Below are 27,282 nucleotides of genomic sequence, written 5' to 3' on the forward strand. Positions count from 1 at the left end.
AACTAATTGCTGATCAAGCAGCTGCAGCAAAATGCAGCTGGGCTGCCCCTGCTCCCCTCAAGCATTTGGAAATGGGGCCAGACTGGAGAGAGGGAAAGGGACTGGGGAATGTCTGCAGTGTTGTCCAGCCAGGTGTTTGCACCCTGATGGGCCCGGTGACCGAACACCCTTCACAGGGGCTGGGCCCTTCGTCTCTGCAAATGAGCGGGGAGCCGGTCCTGGCAGCGCAGCCGCCGGGTCCCGACCTCGGCCCCATGGGGGCACTGGGATGCAGCAGCAGAACCCCAGAGTGTCAGGGGTTGGAGGGCCCTGGAAAGCTCACCCAGTGCAATCCCCCCATGGAGCAGGAACACCCAGATGAGGTTACACAGGAAGGTGTCCAGGCGGGTTGGAATGTCTGCACAGAAGGAGACTCCACAACCCCCTGGGCAGCCTGGGCCAGGCTCTGACACCCTCACCGGGAAGAAGTTCCTTCTCGTGTTTAAGTGGAACCTCCTGTGTTCCAGCTTGAACCCATTGCCCCTTGTCCTGTCCCTGGTTGTCACCAGCAGAGCCTGGCTCCATCCTCCTGACACTGCCCCTTTCCATATTGATCCCAGGAATGAGTCCCCCCTCAGTGTCCTCTTGTCCAGCTCCAGAGCCCCAGCTCCCTCAGCCTTTCCTCACACGGGAGATGCTCCACTCCCTGCAGCATCTTGGTGGCTGCGCTGGACTCTCTGCAGCAGTTCCCTGTCCTGCTGGAACTGAGGGGCCACAGCTGGACACAAGATTCCAGGTGTGGTCTCCCCAGGGCAGAGCAGAGGGGCAGGAGAACCTCTCTGACCCACTGACCGCCCCCAGGAGCAGCCGCGCCCGGCAGCGCCGCGCTGCCTCACCGACCCTCCCCTGCACCGCGGGCTGCCGCAGCCGTGGGCGGCGGAGGGAAGGCGGGAGGCCGGGCTGCGGGGCCTACAGCTGCGGCGGGCCCGGCCCGGCTGGGCCCGAGAGCTGCGGGAAGCGCCGCGACGCCGCGGGCTCGCCCTGCGCCGCCGCCCGAGCGGCCACCCCGGCGCCAGCGGCCGGCGGGCCCGGGCCAGGCCGCGGGAGGGCGGCGCCGGCCCCCCCACCAGGCCGCGCCCCGCGCCGGGCGCCCCCGGTCCGCCACCGTCCCACAATGCCCCGCGGCCACGCCCCGCTCTGGGAACGCGCGTCCGAGCGCCCGCCCCCGCGCCCGGCCAACCAAAGCCGCGCCCGGCTGGCGCAGCGCCGCCCGCCCCGCGCGCCGCGCGCTCCCACTGGCGCCGCCGCCTGTCAGTCAGCGCTTGTTTTCGGCGGCAGCGGGTTGGGTTGCGCCGGCTCGTCGCTGGCTCGCGGGGCCGTGAGGAGGGAGCGGCGGGCGGCGCAGCCGGGCGAGGGCAGCGCTGAGGGTGCGGCGGCGCCAGGCCCGGCCGCGGGAGTCGGGGCCGGGACCGGGGCTGGGGCCGGGCCGGGCCCGCGCCGCGGAGAGAGGGAGGGTGGGGAGGGAAGGGGGCGCCGGGCCGGGCTCCCGGCCGTGCGGAGGCCGGTGGTCGGTGCCGGGGGGCGGGGGGCGGGCGGGGGCGTCCCGGCCGCGGCGCGACCATGACTCTGGAGTCCATGATGGCCTGTTGCCTGAGCGACGAGGTGAAGGAGTCGAAGCGCATCAACGCCGAGATCGAGAAGCAGCTGCGGAGGGACAAGCGCGACGCCCGCCGGGAGCTGAAGCTGCTGCTGCTGGGTGAGGAGCGGGGCTCGGGCGGCCCGCGGAGCCGCCGCTGCCGCCGCGGGGCCTGGCGGGGCTGCGAGGCCTGGCGGGCTGCGGGGCCTGGCGGGGCTGCGGGGCCTGGCGGGGCTGCGGGGCCTGGCGGGGCTGCGGGGCCTGGCGGGGCTGCGGGGCCTGGCGGGGCTGCGGGGCCTGGCGGGCTGCGGGGCCTGGCGGGCCGGGGCTGCGGCGGGTGTGGCGGGCGCGGCGGGCGATGCCTGCGCCCTGCGCCCGGGCCGCCTTCCTCCCGGGCCGCCCCGCTGCCGGCCCTTTGTTTGTCGGGTTCGTATTGTGCGTTCTGTGTCGAAATGGGTTTTGGCATAGGCAGGAGCCGTGAAGCTGAAGCCGCTGGTCCTGAGCGCGGCGCGCACACGCGCGGGGAAGCGGTCCGCAGGAAGCGCTGCCCGGGCAGCCTGGCCTGTTAGCGGGTGAAAATTCGCTGGTGCGGTCGGTGCTTTTTGGTGTTGTCAGTGAACTTCTGGGCCCGGAGCGGAAAACCTGGGCTCCAGCTCCTAAAGCAGAGCTCCCGCTGCGCCGCCCGCGGGGCTGCGGCTGGGACGGGCTGTCGGGGGGCTGCAGGAAGACGAGCGCTGAGGACGCGAGTTCCGCGCCTGATGAGGAAATGGCTGTAGCGTTCGGCCGTCCCTTCGGAGGCAGAGATCACCTGTGCGGCCATGGGGATGTCAGTGCTCGGGCTGAAAGGCAGTGGTGCTGTGTGGTTGTGCAGATGGGTGACTATTCCGTGTTTAGATAAGGTTTATAGGGCGGGTAATCAGTTACAGGAGCGGCCGGCAAAGATTTCAGGCATTCGTATTCTTCTTCAGCAGTGAGGTTGGTGTCCATGTCCAGGTGGCCCCCAGACTAAAGTCACAGTTTTCATGAGTATTGTAGTTTATCATTGGTTGTGTGTGTATCCTGCTTTGTGGCTTAAATACTGTGTCATCTCAAGCTGAACCCTGAAGCAGATCTGGTAGATTGAGCTCGTTCCCTTGGGGTCTGTCCTGAGTTGGGGAGCCACTAAGGTACAGGTTGAGGAATGAGGATGATTGTTACAAAAACAAATGTAAAGCTTTGCTTGGAGAGGTGAGGCTGTGTCTGCCCGGTCCCGTGGAGGTCTCCGGTGCTGACAGTGTTGCACAGTGATAATTGTCACGGGAAGGTCAGGGCTTTCCTTCTCACCATGAAACCTCAGCAATTCCTGCTGCGGTGCCTTGGGTGAAAGGTAAAATCGGGGGTTGATGTTTGTGCTCCTCGCAGGTGCTGTGTGGGTTTCTGGAAGGCTTCTTGCAGGCTAGAGAAACCCTGCTGCCCTAAAGCAGCCCCACAGAAGCTGCAGTTTCAACATAGGTTGGCGCCATAGGAGAGGTCTGGGTTAAGAAGATCCTGCTGGATCTAAAGATTTTGCTTTAGAAGTAATTCAAATTGCTCAAGAATCCATTCTGCTTTTCTAAAATATTCAGTTAAGTAAGTTTCAGCATCAGATTTAAAAAACAAGTCTATATGAGGAGGTTAATATTGGATAAGCAGGACTTGCGGCTTCAGGACGTGTTTGCTGGGAGCTTTTCACTGGGTGCAGCGCTTTGCCCACCTGGAGCTGCGGCAGGTGACGCGCGCTCGCTCTCCTGGGCGTCACTGCCGGGGTTTCTCGTGTCTTGCTCCTGTTATGCGCAGTTCTTATGTTCACAAATATTAGTGATGGTTTTAGTGAGAGGGCTTTGCCAAATCTTCAGCATTTGGAGGCTGCATGTGTGTGGGGAGTTTCTGCCTCGTAGCAGCTCTGGTGATTCTCTTGTCGCTGCACCTAGTGAGTTAGAAGCCTAAAAAAAAAACGGAGTGAAGAATAACCGTGCGGATCAGTGTTGAACCTGGTGATAAGAAATTGGATTTGAAGGTATTGGACGTTGCTCTCTGGTATAAGGATGTCATTTGTCTTTTTACTGGGCGTGGGGAGAATATTTTATACCAAAATTATTGTGCTTAAGCCTGGGATACTGTTGGCTGAGTGATGTATTTAAAAAGCACCTGTCAGGTACTTGGGGACCATTAGTAGCTGGTTGTAAACTCCGCTGCTTTCACGTGTTGACAGAAGCAGTGGTGAATTTGGATGATCTTGTCTCAACTCCGTCGTGTCAAACGCAGTTCTCTGCTGTTTCGGGTGCAGGAGGCCGGCCCAGCAGCACGGGCGACGTTCTGGTGCGGGGCTGCTCTGCGCTGTTGCTGGCTGAGGTAAAACCAAGAGGCACCTTTAAAAACCAAACCAAACCACCAGCAAACCAAACCAGAAATCACACCCCACACCACAAAGCCGGTGCTGACAGAGTGACAGGAAGAATCTGTGTTTGAAGCCCTGAGTAAGTGAATGGCTGGTGCTGAGGTTTCTCTTATGTTTTCATTATTGGAATGCTTTGAAGTACCACTTTTTTCTTTCTCAGTTTTGGTCGCTGTGGTAAAAGACAAGGAAGTATTTCTCACCACAGCGAGAGAAACCACAAAACGTTTCAGTTTCCAGTTTTTCCCCCGGTTTCTGGTGTAGCTTTCTGTTTGGGATGGAGATAGTTTGCTGCATGCATGTTAACGCTGTTTGCGATGTGAATTTCTAACGGCGCTGACATAATTTCTGTCAGCTCTTGGAGATGGGAAGAGTTTGTTTATTTTAAGCGTGCTGCTTCTAGTGATGTGCTTGCTGCTTTTCCTTGAGCATATTTATCTGTTTGCCTTTTAGCCTGGCGCTATAAACATGAGTAACTGAGCGGCTGTGTGCGAGCAGGGCTGTGTTTGGTGGTGAACGGGGTCCCGTCTCTGTCGCCGGTGTGAGGGAGCACCTGGTGCTCGTCTGTACCTGCAGAGCCAGTGGATTTGTCACTCAGGTGACATGTTTTAGGCTTTGCTCTCAGTAGCCAAGCGAGCTGGGACACCGTGTTAAAAAGAGCTGTCTTTATTATATATATTCTGTATAGCAAACTTTAGGAGACCGAACAAAGCAGCAGGTGTCAATGGTGCACGCGTGGGGTGAAGTGTGGGGGTTTGCAAGACCTGACCCATGTGGCCCCTCCACAAGAGGTCTGGTGCGTATAGAATGGAAGTCGCTGGGTGCTTCCCATCATACCGGTTGCACCGTGGGTTTGCCAGGGCCATGTAACGGCACGGATGCTTTAGCTGATGATGTTTTCCTCCCGTAGTCACTGTGTCAGGGAGTTCCCGCTGTCCTTTTGTACTAATATCATCTGTTGGCCTTCACATGTTAAATGATGCTTTTCTGAGGCCATAAAGATCGAAGCGGGGGGACCCCCGTGTGCGAGGGGCCCGGCCTGCGCTGCGCTTGGCGTCGCACGGCGCGGATGGCATGAGCAGCGTCCTGCTCTGCTCTCCCTGCAGCCGCTGCTTCTACCTCGGTAACGCCAGAAGGCTGTGAGCAGAGGCAGAGGTGTCTTGCCACAGTCATTGAATCATTTTGGTTGGAAGAGACCCTCAGGGGTATCCAGTCCAACCATAACCCAACTCCAGCACTAACCCACACCCCTAAGAACTTCTAAATAATGACAATTATAACTTCAGTCCTTAAGAGCAAACGTGTTTGCACGGTATTTTGGGTTGCTGGGCAGATGCACTGACTTGTTTCAGATGGATGAGCAAGTAGTTTCTTGAGTTCCATTCTCTAACTTCAGAGTTGATTTTTCTCTGTGCTCGGTTATTTTCTGTGGAAAGACACGTGCTCTATAAGCCGAAGAGCATTTTATGCCAAATCGCAGCGAAAGAAAGTTCACTCTACTGTGCAAACAGCTTCCCGCAGCCGCTCGGCGTCGTGCGGGTGCGCAGCGCTCACCAGCTCCAGAGCACATCTGGGCCTCCCCGCGCTTGGAGCATCTTGCTGGAGTGTCTGGGAATAGGTCAGGTGTGACGGAGAGGGCCCTTTGACGCAGGGCGTGTGGGAGGGGCTGTAACGTGAGATTTGGAGTAAGAACCGGAGCCGCGTTCGAGGCCGCTGCGGAGGACAAGATGTCTTCCCCCGCGCTGCGGGGTTCGCTGCGCGGCCGAGCGGGGCTGTCCGGACCGTCTTTCAGTGTTCTGGAAAGCGGCTGAAAAGGTGGCGTGTACTCGGGTGTAGTAGCAGGAACCGCGGTGGCTCCTGACTCGCTCTCTTGCGTTCTGCAGGCACCGGGGAGAGCGGAAAAAGCACGTTCATTAAGCAAATGCGTATCATTCATGGCTCAGGCTACTCTGAAGAGGACAAAAAAGGCTTCACCAAGCTGGTGTACCAAAACATCTTCACTGCCATGCAGTCTATGATCAGGGCCATGGAAACCCTGAAGATTCTGTACAAATACGAACAGAACAAGGTAAGTTTATCGCAATTTGTGCATGCGTTCTTAGTTGATTGGGATTCTAGGGTTTGACTCCCGAGTTCCTGTTTGTGTCCTTTTGCGTTGCAATCTCAACCTCCCTGAACTCTTTCCTGTAAATGCTTTTGGGCTTTGCTTTTCCTGACGTTTCACTGGTACCTGTTCCCATGTACTTGACTGTGTTAAGGGGCAGCGCGGCTTTCTCAGGGGGTTTGTGCTCAGCCTGCAGAGCGGTGGGTTGGGATGGGGTATCGGGCGCAGGAGAGGTGCTCTCTATGCTCAGTTCGAGGATTCCCTGCTGCTGCGTGTGTCAGGCTTTCCTTGCTTGAGTTACTGCTCACGTTGGAACTGAAGCTGCCAAAATCCATGCTGGACCCAAAAGATGCTGCTCCTGGTACTTATCACTGTTGCTGCGACCTGTTGTTTCTCTGAAAGGTGCTGACCAAAGGTGCAAACCTTTCTTTTGTACTTACGATTTTTTTACTTTTGAATTTCCAACCTCCAGGCCAATGCAGTGCTGATCCGGGAAGTGGACGTGGAAAAGGTCATGACATTTGAGCAGCCATACGTAAGTGCAATTAAAACATTATGGAACGACCCTGGGATACAAGAGTGTTACGACAGAAGAAGAGAATATCAGCTTTCCGACTCAGCTAAATAGTGAGTGTATCATCACTGACGTACTGGCGGGTGGTGGCAGGGGTCTAACAAGTGCCTGTCCAGTTTGGTTTTTTGACTGAAGCCTAGAGTTTGTTTCAAAGGGCTGGAGCTTTGCTGTAGATTTCACTACGTAGTTTGTTTGAGGCACCTTGGATCTTTTTCGCTGAGGCAGATGAGCCTTGCCGCTGTTCTGGACGAGCTGCACGGGCTCTACTGGCCACGCCGGGGGAGCCGTGACTGGTAACTTGTTGAATCTGGCTCCAGAAAGACAAAGAACTTTTCTGGAGATGGGGGTAGCTGTGTTTAGTTGAGGTAGATTTAGATCTGGAAATTCCTTACCATTTGCTACTTTTCCGGAGGGTTTGAGGTGTTCTGGTGGTGATGAAGACAGCTGTTCACACAGCTGCTTGTGAACCTAAGGCTGGAACCTCCACCTTCTGCCATCCCCGTTGGTTCTGGCTCTTGGTTCAGGCTTGTCCTTTGGCCTACAGGTGTGTACGGATGTGCCACCTAATGGATTTATTATTAACAGAAGCAAAGTCTGGTGACAGAGGTTTGTTTCTTAACAGAAGACCTTAGAAGAGACTTGATTCTGAAAAATAAGCATCCACTGTACTTAAACTTTCTCTGGAGTGAAGCTTGTCTTCCACACTCCTATACAGAGTTGATAAAGTTGTCCTTAATTTATCTGTTTGTCCTCCAAAGGGGATGGCTGGTGAATTACTGTTCCCCAAAGATGTATTATGTTATATTCCACATCATGTTTTAAATGATTCAGGTGACTTCTGACTTCCTTGTTGTGCCAGGGAAAGACTAGACGTAGCAGTGCTGTAAATCTGTGCATCTATGTGCCGCAACCGAAGGTTTTCCGTTGTGCTTCCTGCAGCTATCTTAGCGACGTGGATCGTATCGCTACCCCGGGATATCTACCAACTCAGCAAGATGTGCTACGGGTTAGAGTTCCTACAACTGGTATCATAGAGTACCCCTTTGACCTAGAGAATATTATCTTCAGGTACTGGCGGTGTATTCGTGTTGCAGCTGAACCGGGTGATGTGGTTTGGGAAGAGTGGGTGCTGGGCGGGAGGCCGGGCGGCTGTGCGCCGGGGTGCTGTGGGTGTCTGTGGACAGGCGCTCCTGTCACGGGGACGGCGCCGCGTTTTCTTCTGAAAGCTCCAAGCTGAAGCAGCGACTGTCACAAAACAGGACGTGCTTTGGAGTTGTGCTCTCGGGGTGACACCAAAACTTGCTGCCTGTGCTGCTGCAGCAATGGATGGTATTTGGAAGCTTAAGCCAGCAATCGAGCGTGGCATAAAGGACGCAATGACACATCTGGCTATTGCAAGGCAATTTTCTCCTTAGTGCTCTGGTACTTCCGTGCTCCCTGCACGTCTCTGCTGCAGTGTTGACATGACAAGAGAGGAATAGAGGGGCATCCTCTCTCGAACCGTTCACTTACAGATCTGGAGAAAGTCCTCTCTCTGTCCTGGTTTGCTGACCTATGGAACAGGTGCAGAGTTTTAGCGAAGGTGGACTAGGTGTGTTGCACTTCACATGCGAAAATCATGTCTGTGTACTGAACAGGTGGGGCTTGAAACTGAGGATCTGAAGCGGGCGGCTAGGTTGGACAGTAGCCTCACTTGTTCTCGTTGCGTGCTGGTCCTTTGTGTTTGGATCGAGAACTGCAGCTCATTCTGTGCCACTGTATTTCTCTTCCTTAGAATGGTTGACGTTGGAGGTCAAAGATCAGAACGAAGGAAGTGGATCCATTGCTTTGAAAATGTGACTTCCATCATGTTTTTAGTAGCACTTAGTGAATATGACCAAGTTCTGGTGGAATCTGATAATGAGGTAAGAACGGGAGCTCCGCGGGAGGAGAGGAGGAATCCCTTGAGCTTCTTGGAGCTTGGTACCAAAGCGCTTGGTGCCAAGTTGGATTAGCAAGTGGTGTTGGTTTTGGCCTTCAGTTCTTCCTGTTGCGAAGGAAACATGAGCCTTAATGGGTCATGGTGTCCCTGCGAGCGGAGAATTCACGGAGCATTTAAGTCACTTGTGCTTCTCAAGTAATAACTGAAATACTCCGGAATTGCTGAGTGGTGTGCTGTGGAAGGCACGGTGCAGTGACAGCTCGCTCTTACAGATCACCCGCTCCTCTTTTCCGCGCTGCCGCTTTGTGTGGTGGCTGCTGCCTCCTTAGAGGCTGCTACAGCGTGCAGTGCTGAACTGTTGCACTTGCTGGTGTATTAAACCCTGTGAGGTAGCGGCAGTTATTCCTGTTCTACTAGACAAAAAGCGTTCACAGAGCGGCGTGCCCAGTCCTCTCAACGCCCAAAATGACTTTTAAGCCTTTCAATATGAATCGCTCGCTAATTAAGTGAAGCTTGAGTCCATCAGATTTTGCGTTTCCTTTCCATTTAGCGGCGCAGCGTGAGCCGGACCCCACCTGAGGCCAAAGCACTGTGCGTACAGCACCTGAGGTGCTGGATCAGTGCAGGTCTGAGCGCAGGTGGCAGAAAGGCAGCTCAGTGCTCATTTGTGAAAACACGGCTTTCTTTTCTTATTTCAGAACCGTATGGAAGAGAGTAAAGCTCTCTTTCGAACCATTATCACTTACCCGTGGTTCCAGAACTCTTCTGTTATTCTCTTTCTCAACAAGAAGGATCTGTTGGAAGACAAGATCCTGTATTCCCACCTTGTTGACTATTTCCCGGAGTTTGATGGTGAGTGTTTAAGGAGGAACAATCTATATGTAGAAGGGTTGGTTAGATTTATTTTTTTGAGAAAACTCAGATCTAGACATGAGGAAAACATCTGAATTTGAGAAGGAATACCTACAGCAATGAGAAGACGTCACCAAAATGCATGTAGATAATGAATCTTGATTCTACTAACTGTCATTCTGTGCTTTCAAAGCACAAGGCAGGGGAGAATTGCCATTTTGCGAACAGCGTTCATCTTTGAGACAGCTGATGAAATTGCGCCGCATTAGCTGTGGTCCCGCTCTGGCATTTCGTGCCCGCTGCTGTCGGGAGGCGCGGCACACGCGGCACACACGGCACACAATTGTTCCTGTGGAAAACGGGGTGTTTTCACAGCGGTCACACCGTGTGTGCTGTGATACAGCTCAGCAGCCGGACGCGAGATCGTGACATCAGGAGGCGTCGTATTCAGTCACTCGTAATTAGTGAATGCAGCAAGTTAGGGAAATGAGAAGCATAAGCCACTTCACTCCTGGGGCTTTTATGCAATAAATGATCTTGATTTTTTCTTTATAGCTCTATAACCATAAGAAAAGGCGTCCTGGCGATTATCCCGATGGGCCAACCCGGGGAACGCGCTCGGTGTCCACCCGTTAACCGCTTTCTCTGTTCACGCAGGCCCGCAGAGGGACGCGCAGGCAGCCCGCGAGTTCATTCTCAAGATGTTTGTGGATTTAAATCCAGACAGCGATAAAATCATCTATTCCCACTTCACGTGTGCCACAGACACGGAGAACATCCGCTTCGTCTTTGCGGCCGTCAAGGACACCATCCTACAGCTCAACCTGAAGGAGTACAACCTGGTTTGACCCGCTGCGCTCGTGGCCCCTCGGAGGCGCCGTTGTGAAGAAAAGACAAAACGAGAAATTTTAAATATGATAGGAAAAAAAGTTTTAATTTTTCGATGATGTAATGATTGCAAATTGTCTGATCTGTGGAGTGGCAAGTGCTCGGTGTTATCCTGCAGTCTCATGTCTCTGTCCACAGAGTAGTTGATTTCATATTTTTAACAAATTGCTTTTATTTCACAGTTAACGGGGATACGCCTCATTTCTTCAGCACCTTGCTTACTTCTTAATTTTTGCCGAACAGCTAAGGCAGCCTCATCTGAGCTTTCCTTTGTTGCTTAGCCACGTTTTTCCCCCCGTTTTCATTCCCGTGGTATCTATAGAAAAGGAAAAACACCTTTCCGGCGAGATGGTGAGTTCACTGGACTGCGGGAGCGCGGATGCTGCTGGTCCCTTGGCCATCGGGTGCCTCTGGTGTAACGTGCCCACCCTGCTTGCGCCCCCGGCCCTTCCCCAGGACACGCTCCATGTTCACTGTGATGGGAGTGGGGCTGGAGCGATCGCTCCCACCCCTGCGCAAAACCATGAAAAAGGAAAAAAAAAGGAAAAAAGGCAAAAGAAACAAAAAAAGCCATCACTTTTCCATTCTTTATATGTTCTAGTTCCGAGTTATTTTTTCTTATCAATTATAAAAGGTATGAAGACTGTGATTTTTTTTTTTTTTAAATTATTGATGTTCTATACATAGTTTGCTACGTGTTGCTGTATTTTGTTCATGGACTACAAATGATGGAAGCTCTTGGAGCAGTAGCTGCTGAGCCTGGGGAAGTGCCTGACTGTAATTGTTCTTCATTTGGTTCTGGTTTTGTTGTCCACGCACACGCGTCCCCCGCTGCAGGCGCACGCACGCGCTCAGGTTGCGGGGGATGCCGCGTGCTGTTGGTTACAGCGTGTGGCAGCGAGCGCGCGGCCCCGTGCAGCGGATCTCAGAAGCGCACGGGGTGGTTGTGGCTTTGAACATCAGACTTTGGATGCAAAATCTCGAGTCTCGTGCCACCCTCTTGCTCTTTCCTTGCGGCTCGTAGCAAACAGGCCTTGTTTATTGCATTTTGTGCCAGTGTGTCCAACGACTTTGTAAGAATTCCCCGTCGCATCCGGCTTGCAGACTTAGAAAGGACCAGAGCTGGTAGGTAGGGTTCTTAGGTGAAAGATTGAGGCTCTTGGAGGGAGCCGCGGTTCTCTCCCCTTTACGCGTCCCCCGTGGCACGTGCTGCTGTGTTCCTCTTGAGAGGAGCGCGGATCCTCTGGAAGACTCGCGCGCATCCTTGCTCCAGGGCGCCCGCGGTCGTTGGGCTCCAGGAGACCCGGAGGGCCCGGCGGCGCTCGCGCCAGTGCCGCGGGGGGCGGGGGGGCGAGCGTCGCTGCTGCGGGCGGGAGGCAGAGCAGGAGCAGGTCTGGTTTGAGGTGCCAAATCAAACTCCGCTAAGCAGGAGGACGCGAGGCCTTTGCACCTTAGAGAGCTTGTTCCAGGGGCCGAGGCGAGCGAACAAACGTGCTAAAGAGCTGCTGCCGGCCTGGGAGACAGCGGCAGCGGCAAAGCAGGAGTGACGGGACGCAGGGACACCTGACCCGCCTAAACGAGTCCCGTAGCCGTCACTAGTGCTTCGGTTTCAATTCCAATGAGTAGCGTTGGGTCCAAATTCTCTGGATCGACCAGATTGCCCCCGCGAAGGCGAGTAGATAAGACGAAACGCCCTGCGCTGGTGAAGGGGGCTGCTGATATTTTGTCTCTTTTGTAGACAGAGCACTACATCAGTGTTTTGCACAACATGTAAGAGTAAATCTTAACTGTCTGAGATGCTTAAGACGCTTCGATCTAGAACACTAAAACATGCAGGGACGTGATTTTGAGGAATTCTGTCTCTGGGTCCTTCTTGTGTTCCAGCCCAGCTGAGGGAGCAAACGAGTGCTGGGGAGCCCGGGAGGAGCCGTAGCCGTGGGACCAAGGGCTGAGGAGCCCGCCTGGCCGGGCGCGCTGGGACCAGCGGCTCGTTGGAGCAGCGGCGCTCTGGGTGCGTTGAGCACTTGGGAGGAGCGAGAGGGATTCCCGTGCGTCAGACAGCTTTGCATCCATTTTACTGCTTGGGGGTTTTTTTGTCTTTATGCTAAAACGATCCATTTTGTAGAAACTGTCCTGTAAAGAAGAATTTATAATCATCTTTGTGTATTCTCCGGGCTGTTCATCTGGAGCAGGTGGCAGCACCAGCCTCTTCTGCTTCCGTGATCCTCTTGTAAATGGTTCACACCGCGGCCGTTGCCAGCGACGACCCTGGCGCTGCGGTATACAGGTTCTTGGAGATAACTTTGCAGAAGTTGACGTTCCAAGGTGAATGATGGTGGTGATTCCACTTGAATCAGAAACATTTCCTTCCTTTTGTATCCCTCCCTTCTTTAAGAGCTGCTGCCCTGGCACCGCGGGAGGGATCTTGGCATCTTGCGGAGTGACTGTGCGGTGGTGGAGCTGGGGCGACTCCAGGCGCCAGTGTTGCACTGCTCGTGTAGCTGTTGGCCTGAAAACCCACCTGGCGCGATGGTTGTTGGGAGAGCGTTCTGCGCGAGCTCTGGCGCCCGGGGGCTGCGCGGGGCCCGGAGCGCAGGCGGGGGCTGCGCGGGGCCCGGAGCGCGGGCGGGGGCTGCACGGGGCCCGGAGCGCGGGCGGGGGCTGCGTGTGGCCTGTAGTACGGGCGGGGGCTGCGCGGGGCCCGGAGCGCGGGCGGGGGCTGCGTGTGGCCTGTAGTACGGGCGGGGGCTGCGCGGGGCCCGGAGCGCGGGCGGGGGCTGCGTTGGCCGTAGGACCCGCGAGCACCCGCTTTCCTCAGCCAGCCCCGCGCCTCCCGCTTGGCCGGCAGAGCCGCTCCGCGTCTCCGTTGGCTGCTCCTTTGGCAAGCGCCCACCCTGGCACAAGTGCCAAACCTTCAACCAAATCTGCCTGTAGCATCTTTTCTGGAAGCGAGGCCGCTCAGAACCTTCCGCGGGTCGAGACGACAGCTCGACCTTCCGAAAAGAGGCGCAATTGGCTTCTTGTAGAGAATCTTGACTCTGAGGAAGTGGTTTCTTGGCTTAACCTTCGCTCCTTGTGCACTTTCAATCTTTGTTCTGCTGAAGAATCCAACGTCCTTCGAGCGGTCGAGACTCGAAGGCGGTGGGAGGCCCAGCCGCCTCTTGGCGCCGAGCGCCCGCCCTCCCCGTTCCCCCCTCCCCTCTATTCTCGGGTCTCTTGTTGCTTCCTAGCGATGTCGGCCTTGCGTTCACCTTTGGGTTTTCTTCATGCGTGTTTTATTGTTTGCTTCTTTACTTTTGCAAAGTATTCCGGAGTGTGCTGAGCGTTGTGTCGTGCTGTGCAGAGCCCGGGTCGTTAGGGTCCAGCAGAGGTCGAGTGTGTGACGCAGCGCCGTCTCCTCGGAGTATGGTTTGTGCCAATGCCCCTTCTTTAGTAGTGCCAGAGACTCTTTACAAGTGCCAATGTGGTGGAAATTATTTGGTTATACTTGTATATTATAGGATCCTGATTTAAGACAATTTAAACATTATCCTATTTAAAAAGATACTATATAAAACGCTGTTTTTAAACCTTGTCATTTGCAATGCATGTATTGTTGTGCGTGTTGGGGTGGGGGGAGGGACGAGGGGAGGGTCAAGGAGTTTCTGAATACGATGCCCAGTGTCAGGATCTATTCAGACTCCAAACTGTCTCATTCCAGTCCGGGAGTGCGATTGTTTCTTGGAATGATCCCGCTCTGACTGCTGGGCAACAACCCCTATTACAGAAATATCTGATGGAAATTGATTTTCATATCTTTCTCCTGAAATAAATTCTCTGTTTGAAATTGGAATAAATTTTGTTCCTAAAACCCGCGGTGGTCCCGCCTGCGTTTCTTCGCTCCCGTGCAAAGGTTGGTTAATATGCAATATAACGAACTGGGCCAAGAACGCTGAACTGGAGGTGAGCGGTGGCTGTTGGGGTTTGAGATATGGGGGTGCAGTGGTGGCTCCTTGACTTAAAACTCTGTGGGATTTTGGAGCAGAATCGCCGGGTGAAGTCGCGGGTGTCGCCGCTGCCCTTTGCCGCGCCGTCGGCTCCGTTCACACGCGCTTCTTGCAGGACACACGTTGTCAAGAGCAGAAATGGTGGTGGGACCAGACCTGCTCCGTGAAGCCTTTATCTGAGGTTTTTCACCCCAATTCAGCCTTTTGGGGACAGAACGCGGGAACTGTGCTGTGGCGAACCCGAAGAGGGCACTGTGAGCACGTGAAACGCCAGCGCCATGCGCTTTGGTTACAGCGCCGTCTGTAGCGAACGCCACCCAGAACTTGGAGCCGCAGCTTTTCTGCATCACGTGAGTGAGCTGGTGGGGGCTTGGAAAAGGTCTGAATTACTGGGTTTGGAAATTATTTGGAATCTTAAAATCTTCGGTGTGGTGTTTTACATCCATTCTGTGGGCTCCAGCAATCACCTTTCAGGGCTCTTTATCAGCTGTTTGGCTGAGGTGCAGATGCCCGTGAGCCAACGCCTACATCCTTCGCTCTTGTTTTCCAGCTGAACCAGGCACCAAAATCGCTCCAACCTTTGGGTCTGATTTCATCCCCAACACCGAGAAACTGGGGTGACTGTTGGTGCACCGGTGCCGTGGCGGTTGGACGTTCCCACGGGGGCAGCGGAAGGGCTGCGATACGGTTAAACTTGGGGACGGGGCCACCCCCCGCTCCGCTTCCCTTGGCGCTACAGGCTGGCTTTACCCTTTTAGGGACCGGCAGAGCTCTGAGATGAGGCCGTGACAGCCGGGGCCAGCCCCTGCTGCGCGGTGCTGCTGGTGGTGCTGGGCTGCCCGCGTTGGCCTCAGCGTTTGTTTCCCCCGAGGAGGCTGAGGGGCTCCCCGCTCTGAAATGCCCCGCGCGGGGGGGTGGGTGCGATAGAAAACAGGGGCCAGTGGTTGGGGTGGAAACGTCAGCCCGGGGCTCTGAGCAGCGACTTTCTTCAGCGGCTGCGAGAAATCTGAATCATAGAAGGAAAAGGGCTCTCAAATGCACGTATGATTTATTGTCTTTATGTGATTCTACAAGACGGGAGCTGTAGGCAGAGGGGAGAAGGGAGGCGGCAGGTTTCGGGGGTTGGGGACAGCAGCGGCGGTGAAGCAGGAGCTGGAGTTTCCTCCGTGGGGCTGGGGCAGGGCGGGGGCTGCTCTGCACCCCCATCTCACCGTCCCGCCCTCCCCAAAGGGCGACAGGCGCCCCGGCAGCTCCGTCCGCTCCCCGGGGCTGCCCTGCCCCCCTTCCCAGAGCTGCAGCCGCCAGCAGCTCCGCAAAGGGGGACGCGGGCGCCCCCGGCGCGCCCTGCGCGGGGCGCGGGCAGAGGAGCCCTCGCCGTGTCCGTGGGGACCAGGAAGATGTTTCCCAGGGAGACAGGAAGACAAAGCGGGTGAAGACGGGGCCCTGGAGCCCCAGTTTTCCGGGGCAGGAGCGGCGGGGGGGAGGGTCACGCGCACGTCATGGCGTTCTTGGTCCAGGGGAGGTAAGGAGCGATGTGTGTGTAGAAACCGAACTGTTTATATCTGTAGGAGAAGATGCCATAGGCTTTGCTGTTGCAGACGAGTGGATCCCCAGCGTCGCCCTGTAAAATGGAGGAGGGAAATCAGCGTTGTTTCTATGGGGTTCCCAGGAAAAGGTGTGTTTGCAAAGAGCATGGAGGCTGCACTATCAGAACAGCTTTCCGCGGGGACGCCTGGGCTGGCGATGCGTGTGGGCGGCTCTGGCTCCGACAGGGACCCGGCGCACTACGGCCGGAGCTCGAAGGATCGATCACTGCTGCCCTTGTGCTGCGCGCAGAGCGCGAAACGCACTCCGACCAGCCCTGACACTGGGGGCAAACCCTCCTTGGCCAAGCTGTGCTCCTTCGGTGATGGTTTTTACCCCGATGGGGTTTGCGCCTCCCCGCATCCTCCCACCCCCTGAGCCGCAGGCGCCTTCCCGGTTACCTCAGCAGATCCGCTGTGGCCACAGATCAGGTTGTCGGCGAGCCCGGGGTAGTTGCTGAGGCAGTCCCGCTGTTTGATGATGGTGACGGTGGCTTTGTGTAGCGCGGCAGCGGGTGTCTCGTCGCCCCAACCCACCGTGCTGCACACGGTCCCACCGGGGACTTCGGACCTTTCAATGGAGATGGTCCTGACGTAGCTGTTGCTGGTGGCGTTGCCGTTCAGCTGGGCGAGGAGACACAAACGCAGAGTGGCTGCTCCGTGAATCCGTTCCCTCCCACGCAGGGTCACAGCTCAGCCCCGGGCGGGCGGGACCCGCGGGCGCTGCGCTCGGTACCTTCAGCAGGACGATGTCGTTTCCATCCTTAGGGCTCTTGAATTTCCGGGGGCAGCAATACTCTTCCACTTGGAATATCTGCCAGCTTTCCTCCCTCCTCTGGATCGTGCGGGCCCCGAGGATGACAGTCAGAGGTTTGTATCTGGTAAAATCAAGCACGGTGCATGTTATGAGCTCTCTCCTGTCTTCCCTGCTCACACAGGGCATGGCCAGGAGAGACCGTCTTTACAAACAGAACCGATGGGAGCGAGGAGCTCTGCCCGGCCCGCGAGGGCAGCGGCTCAGACTGTTGACCATCCATCCAGGAGATGTCACCCAGACCACGGCAATGCCACAGTCGCATTGTGCTGTGTGAACACACCAAAAACTTACACCAAGCACTGAGCCGCCGTCATCACCCAGTTTGGGGCCACCAGGAAGCCCCCGCAGAAGTGGTTGTCCATTCCCTGCACGTAGGCCATGTAGGGCGCGGGGTGGGACTTGGCTTCGCCTCGTCCCGCCGTCTGTCTCCAGGAGTGACCTGCAAGGGACGCGACGGGGACGGGGGAGCTGCAGGACGCGGGGCCGCCTGGGCTCCTGCTCCCAGCCCGCTCTGTCTACTCACCGGCTGCGGCCCAGGGCCGCGTCAGCAGCAGGAGGGGCAGCAGGAGCTCCCGCGGGTGCGGCATCGCGGCGTCCTCGCGGTCCCCGCGCGGTGGGGCGGCAGCTGGGGTCTCTTCCTGCTCCCAGCAGGTTTTATAGCCTGAGACGAGACTCCAGGAAACCACAGCGCTCAGACTCATCTGATGAATCTCTCTGCAAATCGCGTGTCTCAGCGATCTGAGAGGGGAATTCGGGCAGCCCGGGCCCTGGGCGCCAGCCCACGTTCATCCCGGGCCGGTCTGGGGTACCTGGCCAATTTTAACCCCTTTGTGCCGGGAGCTGCAGGGAGCGGATCCGCCCTCCTCGCTGCCCGTGGGCTCTTCCCTCGCAGCTCCCGCTCGCTGTTGTGCACTTGCAAACTCTCTTGATTTTTATCATGAGCTTTGCAAAACCAAGAGCGGCAGCATGCTCCCCCCGTCCCGCTGAGCCCCGACGCGGCAGCTGCGGGTGCGCGCAGCCCCCCCTTCTCGTGCTTGTGGGGAGACCCAGGCTGGAGTCCGTAGGAGAGAGGAGGGGGCGCACGCAGCCGCAGCAGAGGGGCGCAGGGCTGCGCGCAGCCGCAGCAGGGGGTGCACGTGTCCACGTAGCCGCAGCAGGGGGTGCAGAGAAGCCGGGAAGCTTCTAGATTGCCCACAGCCAGATCTGACGAGACTACAAACGGGACTTCCCGCTGATGCCCATTTGTGGTGTTTCGGAGCTGCGGGTCTGTGCCGGGAGCCTCTGTAGGACCCCGGCCTGGGTCAGGGTCTCGCTTTGCCTCTGATGTGCTGAGGGTGCGTGGAGACAGGGATGCGGGTTTGGGTTCTGTCCCTTCGCTGGCCGGGGATGGCGCGGTGACACGTCTCTGGCCTCGTTCCTGTGGGACGGGTCACGTCCGAGCGCGGCACAGCCGGCGCTGGGGTTTCACTGCCGACCCAGCGCCGGGCGCCGCTCTGCGCTGCATCGCGGGACTTTGGCTTCCCCGGACCAGCTGCCCCTCAGTCTCCAGCCCGTGGTGAGAGGGGCCGCGCTGGGAAAGGGCTGCGGGCAAATCCCCCGCACGTCCCCGTTCCTCGCGCCGGCTCCGCGCACGGGCTCGAGGCTGGAAGACGCAGGTCTGCGCACTCACAGCAGCGATTGCGTCCTTGGCGGTGACGAAACGCGGCCGCCCTTGCTGACCCGCTGCCGGTAAATTTGCTTTCCTATCTGCCCCCGCTGCCCCCCGGCAGAGAACGTTTAGAAGCTAAAAGCTGCCATTCTCGTGCAAAGGCTGCAGCAGCTGGAGCCTCAAGGAAAACCCTGACGTGACAAAGGTTTGTGCTACGCAGATAAACAGTCGCAGATTTCCTAGCTGATAGCAGCTCTCAGCAGAAGCCCAGCAGTGGATCCTTCTTGGTTTCCTCAGGCTGGTTGGGTGCTGAAGGCAACAGAGACGTTTCCCTTCATCCCAGGCCAGAACAGGGAGGATGTGAGTGGGCATCCAGGGCCGGGCGTCCCCTCCCGCTGGTGGAGGTGGCTGCTGGAGCCTCCGAAGGGCCACGAGAGCAGGGAACAGCCCATTGCCTTGAGCTGCACACAGTTTCTCGATGTTTCAAATTCCCCGCTGGGGTTCCCCGCTGCAAACCGGTCTGGGCTTCTCTTGAACTTGCATCTGCCAACCTGCACCAGGGAGTTCCGACCCTCGTCAATGCGCTGCCTCTGCCCCTCGTCATCTCCTTCCGGAAAGTCTCTAACGCTCTCCTCTCCGTGCACGAGCCCTGAATGGGCTGCCTGCGGTGGGCGAGGAACGGGGCAGCAGCCCCAGAGCGGAGAGAAGGGACCCAGGTGTGCACCGAGGGGGTCACTGGGGTCCCGAGGAGGGCGGTGGGGCTGAGCCGCCAGCAGGGCGCGAAGGAAACCGGCGAAGGCTCCAGGGCTGCTGCCTCCCCAGGGTTCTTCTGACCCAGGGCAGGTGGTTGGAGATGCGGGTGTAGACACCAGGTGGGTTGTCGTACCTGAAGGAAACGACGCCTTGTGCCACCTTATTGCACACCGGGGGCCACCGGAACCTCCCTGGGGACAGAGAGGCTGGATTTGGAGGCCCGTTCCCCCCAGACCAGGTTTCACCTTGTTCCCTGGGGCTCTGCCCTGGGGCTGCGCACGGACCGCGCGCGGCGTCCGGGCACCCCGAGAGCTCGTCCACGTGGGAGCTACACGGCAAACACGTCACCTCCCCCGGGAACCCGCCAGGTCTGCGCCAGCAGCCCCCGCGGCCCCAGGACCCTCCACCCCCGGCCGAGCCCCCGGCCCCTCGTGCGCGGCTGCCGCCTGGAGCTCGTGAAGCTGCCGGCACAAACCGTGCGGTGTCGAGGTGCGGGTACAAGAGGATGCATTTCCCGCGGCTGCAGACGGAGACTTGGGTTTGAAAGAGCTTGTTGGTTGCCTGGTCATCATCAACCAGGCCCCAGCCGGCTACGCTGCGCTTGGTGCCCGTGGGGAGGTCGCTGCTGGTCTTGGGCAGCGGGATGGTCTCGACGTAGTCGCTGAGAGCGGCCTTTGCTGCCAGCGGGGGAAAAGCAAAGGGTTTTGGAGGAGGCTACGAGCAGGACAGCTGAAGGACACCATGCACAGAGCCTGGGGAGCTGCTGCGAACACGCGGCTCCGCGCTCTGCCCGCCCAGCCCTCCCGGGTCCCTCCAGCGCTCGTGGCCACGGCAGCCGCTGGTTTGGAGAAGCAGCTCCCAGCAAGACTGCGCCCTGCGCAGCCCCACAGCCCCGCAGCCCCACGGCCCCGCAGCCCCACGGCCCCACAGCCGCGCGGCCCCACAGCCCCACAGCCCCGCAGCCCTGCGGCCCCACGGCCCCATAGCCCCACGGCCCCACAGCCCCGCAGCCCCGCTGCAGCACTTCTTGCCTTGAGCAGTGCGATGTTGTTGGACACGGTGTCGGGTCGTACGCGGGATGCAGGTGGTACCTGAGGACTCCCCGGACCTGCTGGGTCTTGTCTGGCTCGTGGATGTCGTGGGCGCCCAGGATGGCCGCGGCGTTCCTGGCCGTGGCAGCACAGAGAAGGGGAGAACAGGTGGGTCTCACGCACGTTCCTCCCGTTTTGCAGGCAGGTGCAGCGAGCTGCTCAGCACAGCAGGGACGGGAACCTGCGCCGGAATCGCTCCAGGGAAGGAGCTGACAAGTTCAGGGAGGAAGGAGGCGCTGAAGTCCCATTGTGAAGTACTCACCTCATGCAGTGTGCGCTGTCATCACCCCGTCGGGGCCACCAGGAAACCCCCGCAGGCGACGTCCCGATCTCCAAGGTGCGCCATGTAAGCAGTGCTGGAGTCACCATCCCTGGAGGGTTTAAAAGGCGTTTAGACGAGGTTCTTAGGGACATGGTTTAGTGCCGGAGCTGGGTTATGGTTGGACTCGATGATGCTGGGGGTCTCTTCCAACTGAAATGATTCTATGATTCTATGATTTCTCCTGCAGTTTGGCTGCAGGACAAATCGTGTCCACCTGCTTCAAAGCACAGCATCTCCGAGCTCTGACGAGCCAGAGGTAACGCCGCCTTTTAATCCCTGGGATACTTTTGATCTGGTTCAGCTCGGTAGAAATCCCCCCAGAAGCTCTGGCTGAGGTCACTACAGATTCTCTGGTTTAAACAAGCTAATTTGGGCTTGTAACCGCAGCAGAGTTTGGAATGAACTCGTGCTCTGCAGGCGCGGTGCTGCCGGCACAGGTGGTGCTGCCGGCACCGGCGCTGCCGCGGCGGCTCCGACCGCAGGGCATGCTGCTCGTCCTTCCTCCGCAGCGCCCAGGTTTGGTTTAACCAGCCCCGTTTCCTGTGCCTGGCGCTGGCACCACACCCTGCCGCTCCCCGTGCCGGCTCCCCCGCCGCGCACGCCGAGCCCCCGGTTCCTCCTGCCGCCCCCACGTGAACGCGGCAAGAAGCGGCTCCTGGCCGTGAGCACCGTGCAGAGCAGCTCGTGAGGGATTTGATGGGTCCTGCTCAGGGTGCCCTGGGCCAGGGCTCTGGAGCAGCCTCGTGGTCTTGGTCACACCGCGGTGACCACGGCTGGTTGTGCCGCACGGGGTGCAGGTCGAAGGCTGAGGGGGCTGGGGCTCTTTAGCTTGGGGAAGAGGAGGCTAAGGGGGGACCTTATTAATGTCTACAAGTACATAAAAGGTGAGTGTCAGGAGGACGGAGCCAGGCTCTTCTCGGTGGCAAACAATGACAGGACAAGGGGTAATGGGATCAAGCTGGAACACAGGAGGTTCCACTTAAATTTGAGAAGAAACTTGTTGTGGTGAGGGTGTCAGAGCCTGGCCCAGGCTGCCCAGGGGGTTGTGGAGTCTCCTTCTGTGCAGACATTCCAACCCGCCTGGACACCTTCCTGTGTAACCTCATCTGGGTGTTCCTGCTCCATGGGGGGATTGCACTGGGTGAGCTTTCCGGGTCCCTTCCAATCCCAAACATACTGTGATACCGTGAGCTGGTGTTCGGGGACCCGGCACCAAGCTGGTCCAGCTTCTCCAGCCCAAATCGCAGGCGCGGGAGGGGAGGCACCGCTCTGGCGCTGGCCGGTGGCCGGTGGCCGGTGCCGCTCTGCACAGAGGCAGCAGCACTCACGAGCTGGTTTGCGGTCGCCCGGGGACGCTGGGGGCTGCGCCCCGGCGCTCCCATCCCGCCGGCACCGAGCGCCGCACACCCGGTGCCAGTCGCTGCAGATCGGCCCGACGGCCAAAGCGTCAAACTTGTCGCAAGGAGGGGAACTGTGACAGCGCTTGGACGGGCTCTGGGCTGGCCCACCGATGATGGGTTTTATTGGGATGACTTCCAAGTAATTATCCTTATTTTTGGGAGGTGGGAGGGCATTTTATGCAGCTGATTGCTTTCTGTTTCATGTTTTTGCATCAAGGAAACACAAGTTTCTAAAGAAAAGCCACTTAGAGAAAAAAAAATCAACAAAACTTTGCCATTTAAGGTCATGAATGTGGCCTAAAGGAGACGATCCTGAAACTTTCTGCTTTGTGTCTTGTTTTCCTTCAAATCCAGAGATGCACCACAGAGACCTTTCCCCCATCACCACCACCCAGCTGCAACAAACTGATGCTGAGCTGCAACAAACTGATGCTGAGGCGCAACAACTGTGCCCGGGACGATCGTTCGAGCACCGTGAAAGGCCAAATCTCCAGGTTTTGGTGCTGGCCCAAGTCAGAGGGGCCTTGCTGGCTCTTCCCAGCTCCTCTGGGACCAGACACATCCTGCCACGTCGGGGACTGGGACGTTCCCCTGGACAGACAAGAGAAGGGACCAAAGCCAGGAAACACAACCGGGAGCGATCAGTCGTTTTCAAACGAGCACAACTCCACCCTTCCTGGAGCAGAAAAACACCTGTGGGCGAATGGATGCTGCTGCTGCTGCTGCGCTGGGGCCACACGGGGTCACAGGGGCCTTGTGGGGCAGCAGTGGGGACAGCAGCTGGCCCATGAGCCAGCCTGGGGGTCGCGGGGCTGGGCCCCCTGGGCAGAGTTCTCCATCTCTTCTTCATCAGAACGTCTGAACATACACAAGTTTAACCAGGACTGTGCAGCAGCACAGCAGGAAAACCTCAACAGAAGTCATCGCTACTTTATCTCGTGTGTAGCTCGCTGCCTTTCCCCCGCGCGGCTCGCGGCCCCCGCGCTGCGGCGCCGGACGCCCCGTGGGAGCAGTGCCGGGCAGGGCCGGCCGGGCGTGACGGTGCTGAGCTCCCGGTGCTCCTGCCCCGCTCCCCGGGCCCCCGTTCGTGTGCGGACAAACTCGTCCCTTGGGGCCGAGGTGCTTTTCCCTTCCCTTGGCCTGGGCAGAGCGGGATGTGGAGGCTCCAGGGCTCCTGCTGCTCGGCACCCAAGAGCACCTGCTGCGGCCACGGCTCCGGCACAGGGTCCAGGGGCTGCGGCTCCCCCGGGCCTCCCTTGGTCCTCGCGAGCTCAGCACTCGGCAGCTACCAGGCAGTTTCAAGTGTGTCGTGGTCTTGATGTGAAGGAAAGAGATGAGAAACACTGCAGGACAGGGCGGCCCTCCCCAGCCCCCCTGCATCGCAAAGACAGAACATCTGAACCGAAACGGCAGCAAAGGAGAAGTGCCAAGACGAAGCTCGGGCTGGCTCTGTGCGGGCAGCGCGGCGGAGCCGCTGCCGTTCGACGGGAGCTCCCCCCAGGCCGCTCGGGGAAGCGGGGCCGCGTTTGCCCCCATGGAGACGGGGCCCCCGCCCCGGGTCCGGCAGCAGCTCTGCGGGGCCGGGGGGCCGGGTTCGTGCGCCCGGCGAGGTCCCGCTCTGCACAGACGGGAGCAGATACGAGTCCCCCCGGGTCATCTGCTGCCTTTATCAGCATGAGTTGCTTTCCACGCTGCTGACAGAAAAGCCCAAACCACCAGTTGAAAGGGTGAACGTGGAGGACGGAGCCCTCAGTTTGGAGAACAGCTCTGCTCGCGCACGACTCCCGCAGCAGGAGCCTCTGTGGCGTTTTCCACCTGTCCAGGCTGGGATCTCTCCGCCCATCACGCAGCGGATGGACCCCCAGGATGGAAGAAATCACTGACTTTGCTCTCAGCCTGGGGACCTGTCCCTGGCTTTGTGCCGGCCTGAAAGCAGAAAGCAGGGCAGGGTCTCCGCTGCGATCCTGAGCTGAAAGGTGCTCCGTCTTTCTTTTCTCTGTGCTGCTTTGCAGCTGTTTTGGGTGGGGTCCATCCTGCCCAGAAATGTGGTTGGTGTTGTAACTTCCCTTTTGCCACTTTGGTAGGTAGAATCTCACTTATTGAGCACGAGGAGCCCTCCCCGCTACCTGCTCTGTGCAGCTGGAGCGCACCGGGGCTGCTGAACCTCCCTCGAGCAGCGGGAACCTCGGCCGGTCATGACAGGTGAGTCATCAGGCAAATTCAGCAGCTGCGGTTGCGAGACCTTCTCTGCAGGGAAGAGGGCAGTGGCAGGCATTGGCATCACAGCGATGCCGGGACCCCTGGCTTCTGGTCTCCGTGCAGCCCCGCGCGCCTCCTGCAGTGCCAGGCAGGAGGAGCAGCGCTGCGTCTGCTTCCCGGCCCGTGACCCAGACGCAGGGGCGACCCTGGCGCGTCTCCAGCAGGTGCCTGCAGAGCTGCAGGTGGAGGGTGCAGCGCCAGGGCCCACGCAGGGCCTGGACCGGCTGCTTGTCTTCGAGCTGGGCGCAGCGGAGCCCCAGCTGGAGACGCGCAGGTGACGGGGCAGGACGTGGACGATGTGTCTCGCGAGGCCGGCGGGAGCTGGGCCCGCGGGGGAGCGCACGGGGTGCGAGCGCGGGGCTCACGGAGCTTCCTCCCGGGGGAGGACGGACCCGGGCGCGGGTGGCGCACGGGCAGGTGATGAAGAAGCGGTTGCTCTCTGCTCAGAGGTCAGTTTAACACTGCAAAAGGCAAAGCACTGAGTGTCTTGGCTGCCTGGGTGCTTCCACCAGCACTTTGTTCAGCCCCAGCTCTACCCAGCACGGTGGGAGGTGTTGCCGGGCTCAGCCCAGCCTGTCCGGCTTCAAAGAGGAGCTGGACACTTGTTTCATTCATGTCCCACCTACACGAGGGCAGCCAGAGCCCTCCTGAGAAACGGTGGCAGCTGTTAGAAACGATGTCAATGCTCCAGCTCACAACAGGAAATGTTATTAAACAACAGGAAGCCCGGGCGTACGCGCGGCCTTACAAAACACCTCACCCTGCTCTCCCGTCTCTCCTGCAGTGCTGCGAGCCCGGCAGACGGCGCTCTGACACCCCCACACCAGGCACTGCTCTGCTCCAAACCCACCGAACCCTTCCTGCACCCTGCACCCTGCATCCTGCGTCCTGCGCCCCTCGGCTCAGAAGATGGATGGTCCAGAGCCGAGCTGGCTGGTCAATCACTCGCTTCCCTTTCCCCCGGGCTCTGCTCAATATTCTGAGCTCAGACTTGACAGGAAGGGCTCCTGCCTGCAGCTCATCGCCATGAGGAACGTGAACATCATCCTGCAGCATTACAACTTCACGGGCAAGCTGACCAACCGGCACTCTGGGGACGAGGGCATGGGTCCCATCCGCACCACCTTTGTCGTCGTCAGCTGCTTCATCATCCTGGAGAACCTGCTGGTGCTGCTGGCCATCCTGCGCTGCCTGCGCGCCCGCCGCTGGGTCTACTCCTGCATCGCCAGCATCACCGTGAGTGACCTGCTGGCAGGGATCGCCTACCTTTCTAATCTCTGCCTCTCGGGCAGGAAGACCTTCCAGCTCTCACCTGAGCTCTGGTTCCTGCGGGAAGGCGTCCTCTTCGTCGCGCTGGCTGCCTCCACCTTCAGCCTGCTGGTGACGGCCATCGAGCGCTACAGTGCCATGGTGAGGCCGATCGCCGAGAACGAAGCCAGCAAGACCCTGCGCTTACGGGGCCTGATCGTGTCCTGCTGGCTGCTGGCCTTGGTCATCGGGCTGCTGCCGCTGCTGGGCTGGAACTGCCTCTGCGACCTCGACGCCTGCTCCGTCCTCCTGCCTCTCTACGCCAAGAACTACATCCTTTTCTCCGTAGTCATGTTCAGCATCATCCTCCTGGGGATCATTGGCCTTTATATCTCCATCTTCCAGCTGGTCCAGGCCAGTTCTAAGCAAACCAGCTCCCGGCACAGCCGCAAACGGTCCCTGCGCTTGCTCAAGACTGTGCTGATGATCCTGGGCGCCTTCATTATCTGCTGGAGCCCCCTCTTTGTCCTGTTGCTCTTTGACGTCTTCTGTGAGACCCAGAGCTGCAAGCACCTGCACAGCCTGGACTGGACCCTGGCCCTGGCCATGCTCAACTCGGCCATCAACCCCGTCATCTACTCTCTGCGCAGCGCGGAGGTTCGCCGGGCCGTGGGGAGCCTGCTGTGCTGCTGCTGCCTCAGGGCCGGGCTGTGCGAGCCCGGCAGCTGCGCGGTGATCGCGGACGTCAGCTCCGGCTCGTCGGCGGAGAGCTCCCTGCACCGCCGCGAGAGCTGCCGCGGCTCGGTGGTGCTGAGCGCCCGGCGCAGGGCGCCGCTGTCCAGCAACTCCAGCGTGCTGAGCAGCCTCCCCAGCCTCTGAGGGCGCAGCGGCCGCCCGGCCCGCGGGACCCCGCGCCGCCGGCCCGGGCGCTGCCTGGCTCGCCGCTTCCCGGCCCGTCGCGGGTGCCGCGCGGGGACACCGCGCGCTGCTCCGGGCGCGCGGGGCGGGCGGGGCGCGCCTGGACCCGCCGTGAGCGCCCAGACGGGGGCGCTGTGCCCCGGGCAGCCCCCAGACCTACCCACCGGTCTGCGCCGCGGGGACCGGCAGAGCCCCCAGACCCACCCACCGGTCTGCGCCGCGGGGACCGGCAGAGCCCCCGGAACCACCCACCGGTCTGCGCCGCGGGGACCGGCAGAGCCCCCGGAACCACCCACCGGTCTGCGCTGCGGGGACCGGCAGAGCCCCCAGCGCCCGCCGCGGCCGGGACACCGGGCACCGCCTGGGGACACCGGCCGGGGGTGTCTCGGGGCGGTTCACCCGCCCTCTCTGGTGCCCGTCCCGGGCTCCCACCCCCCAGGACAACAATCCCTTCCCCGTGCCCGGCCCGGATCCCCCTCCTCCGGTCCAGCCCGCCGCCCCGCGCTGCCAGGGCCGGGCAGGGCAGGGCAGGGCCGGCCCCGGTGCGGCCGCGGGCGCCGCCGGCTCGTGCCTGGCTCCGCGCTCCGCTCCGCCGAGCGCCCGGGGCGCGGCTCCTGCCGCCCGAACCGCCGCCCCGCCCCGCCCCGCCCCGCCCCGCCCCGCCCCGCCCCGCCCGGGGCCGCCGAGCGCCCGGCCCGCCTCCCGCAATAAACGGAGTGACCGGGAACGCCCGCGTGTCTGATGTGGTTGATCTGCCCGCCGGGGGGCGGGGCCGGGGCGGGGCCGGGGGCGGGGCCGGGGGAGCGGGGGCGGGGCCGGGCCGGGGGCGGGGCCTGCACCACGGCCGCGCGCGCCCCCTGCAGGCCGCGCTGGGCGCCCCGCGCCGCCGC

General features: G+C 59.4%; 3 protein-coding genes across 3 annotated transcripts; 2 read left to right on the top strand and 1 right to left on the bottom strand.

Moving 5' to 3' along the window:
- Window positions 1–1,587: 1,587 nt before the first annotated feature.
- LOC308049404 (guanine nucleotide-binding protein subunit alpha-11) lies at window positions 1,588–12,964 on the top strand. The gene is made up of 7 exons (XM_080359033.1): window positions 1,588–1,735; window positions 5,912–6,096; window positions 6,605–6,759; window positions 7,646–7,774; window positions 8,481–8,610; window positions 9,326–9,479; window positions 10,137–12,964. Exons 1-7 carry the CDS (start codon window positions 1,600–1,602, stop codon window positions 10,325–10,327), a joined length of 1,080 nt encoding a protein of 359 aa, XP_080215159.1. The 5' UTR covers window positions 1,588–1,599; the 3' UTR covers window positions 10,328–12,964.
- A 2,653-nt stretch (window positions 12,965–15,617) lies between these two features.
- On the bottom strand, window positions 15,618–17,454 carry LOC308049527 (granzyme E-like; the record flags this gene model as incomplete). The annotated part of the gene is given in 6 exon segments (XM_080359208.1): window positions 15,618–15,974; window positions 16,327–16,560; window positions 16,673–16,814; window positions 17,045–17,221; window positions 17,277–17,403; window positions 17,406–17,454. Coding segments are annotated over 6 exon segments (864 nt in total). The 3' UTR covers window positions 15,618–15,839.
- A 7,596-nt stretch (window positions 17,455–25,050) lies between these two features.
- Window positions 25,051–27,007, top strand: S1PR4 (sphingosine-1-phosphate receptor 4). Its single transcript, XM_080359032.1, has one exon. It carries the CDS (start codon window positions 25,136–25,138, stop codon window positions 26,351–26,353), a length of 1,218 nt encoding a protein of 405 aa, XP_080215158.1. The 5' UTR covers window positions 25,051–25,135; the 3' UTR covers window positions 26,354–27,007.
- Window positions 27,008–27,282: the final 275 nt, after the last annotated feature.

Source organism: Nesoenas mayeri, assembly GCF_963082525.1.
Source record: "Nesoenas mayeri genome assembly, chromosome: 25".
Taxonomy (NCBI): domain Eukaryota; kingdom Metazoa; phylum Chordata; class Aves; order Columbiformes; family Columbidae; genus Nesoenas; species Nesoenas mayeri.

Bases quoted from the DNA above. Each gene is read 5' to 3' on its own strand.
- LOC308049404 (XM_080359033.1), top strand. From the start codon at position 1,600: ATGACTCTGGAGTCCATGATGGCCTGTTGCCTGAGCGACGAGGTGAAG. The intron at 6,097-6,604 runs GTAAGTTTATCG...TCCAACCTCCAG, and splicing joins ACAAATACGAACAGAACAAG to GCCAATGCAGTGCTGATCCG. The intron at 7,775-8,480 runs GTACTGGCGGTG...TCTCTTCCTTAG, and splicing joins CTAGAGAATATTATCTTCAG to AATGGTTGACGTTGGAGGTC.
- S1PR4 (XM_080359032.1), top strand. From the start codon at position 25,136: ATGGATGGTCCAGAGCCGAGCTGGCTGGTCAATCACTCGCTTCCCTTT.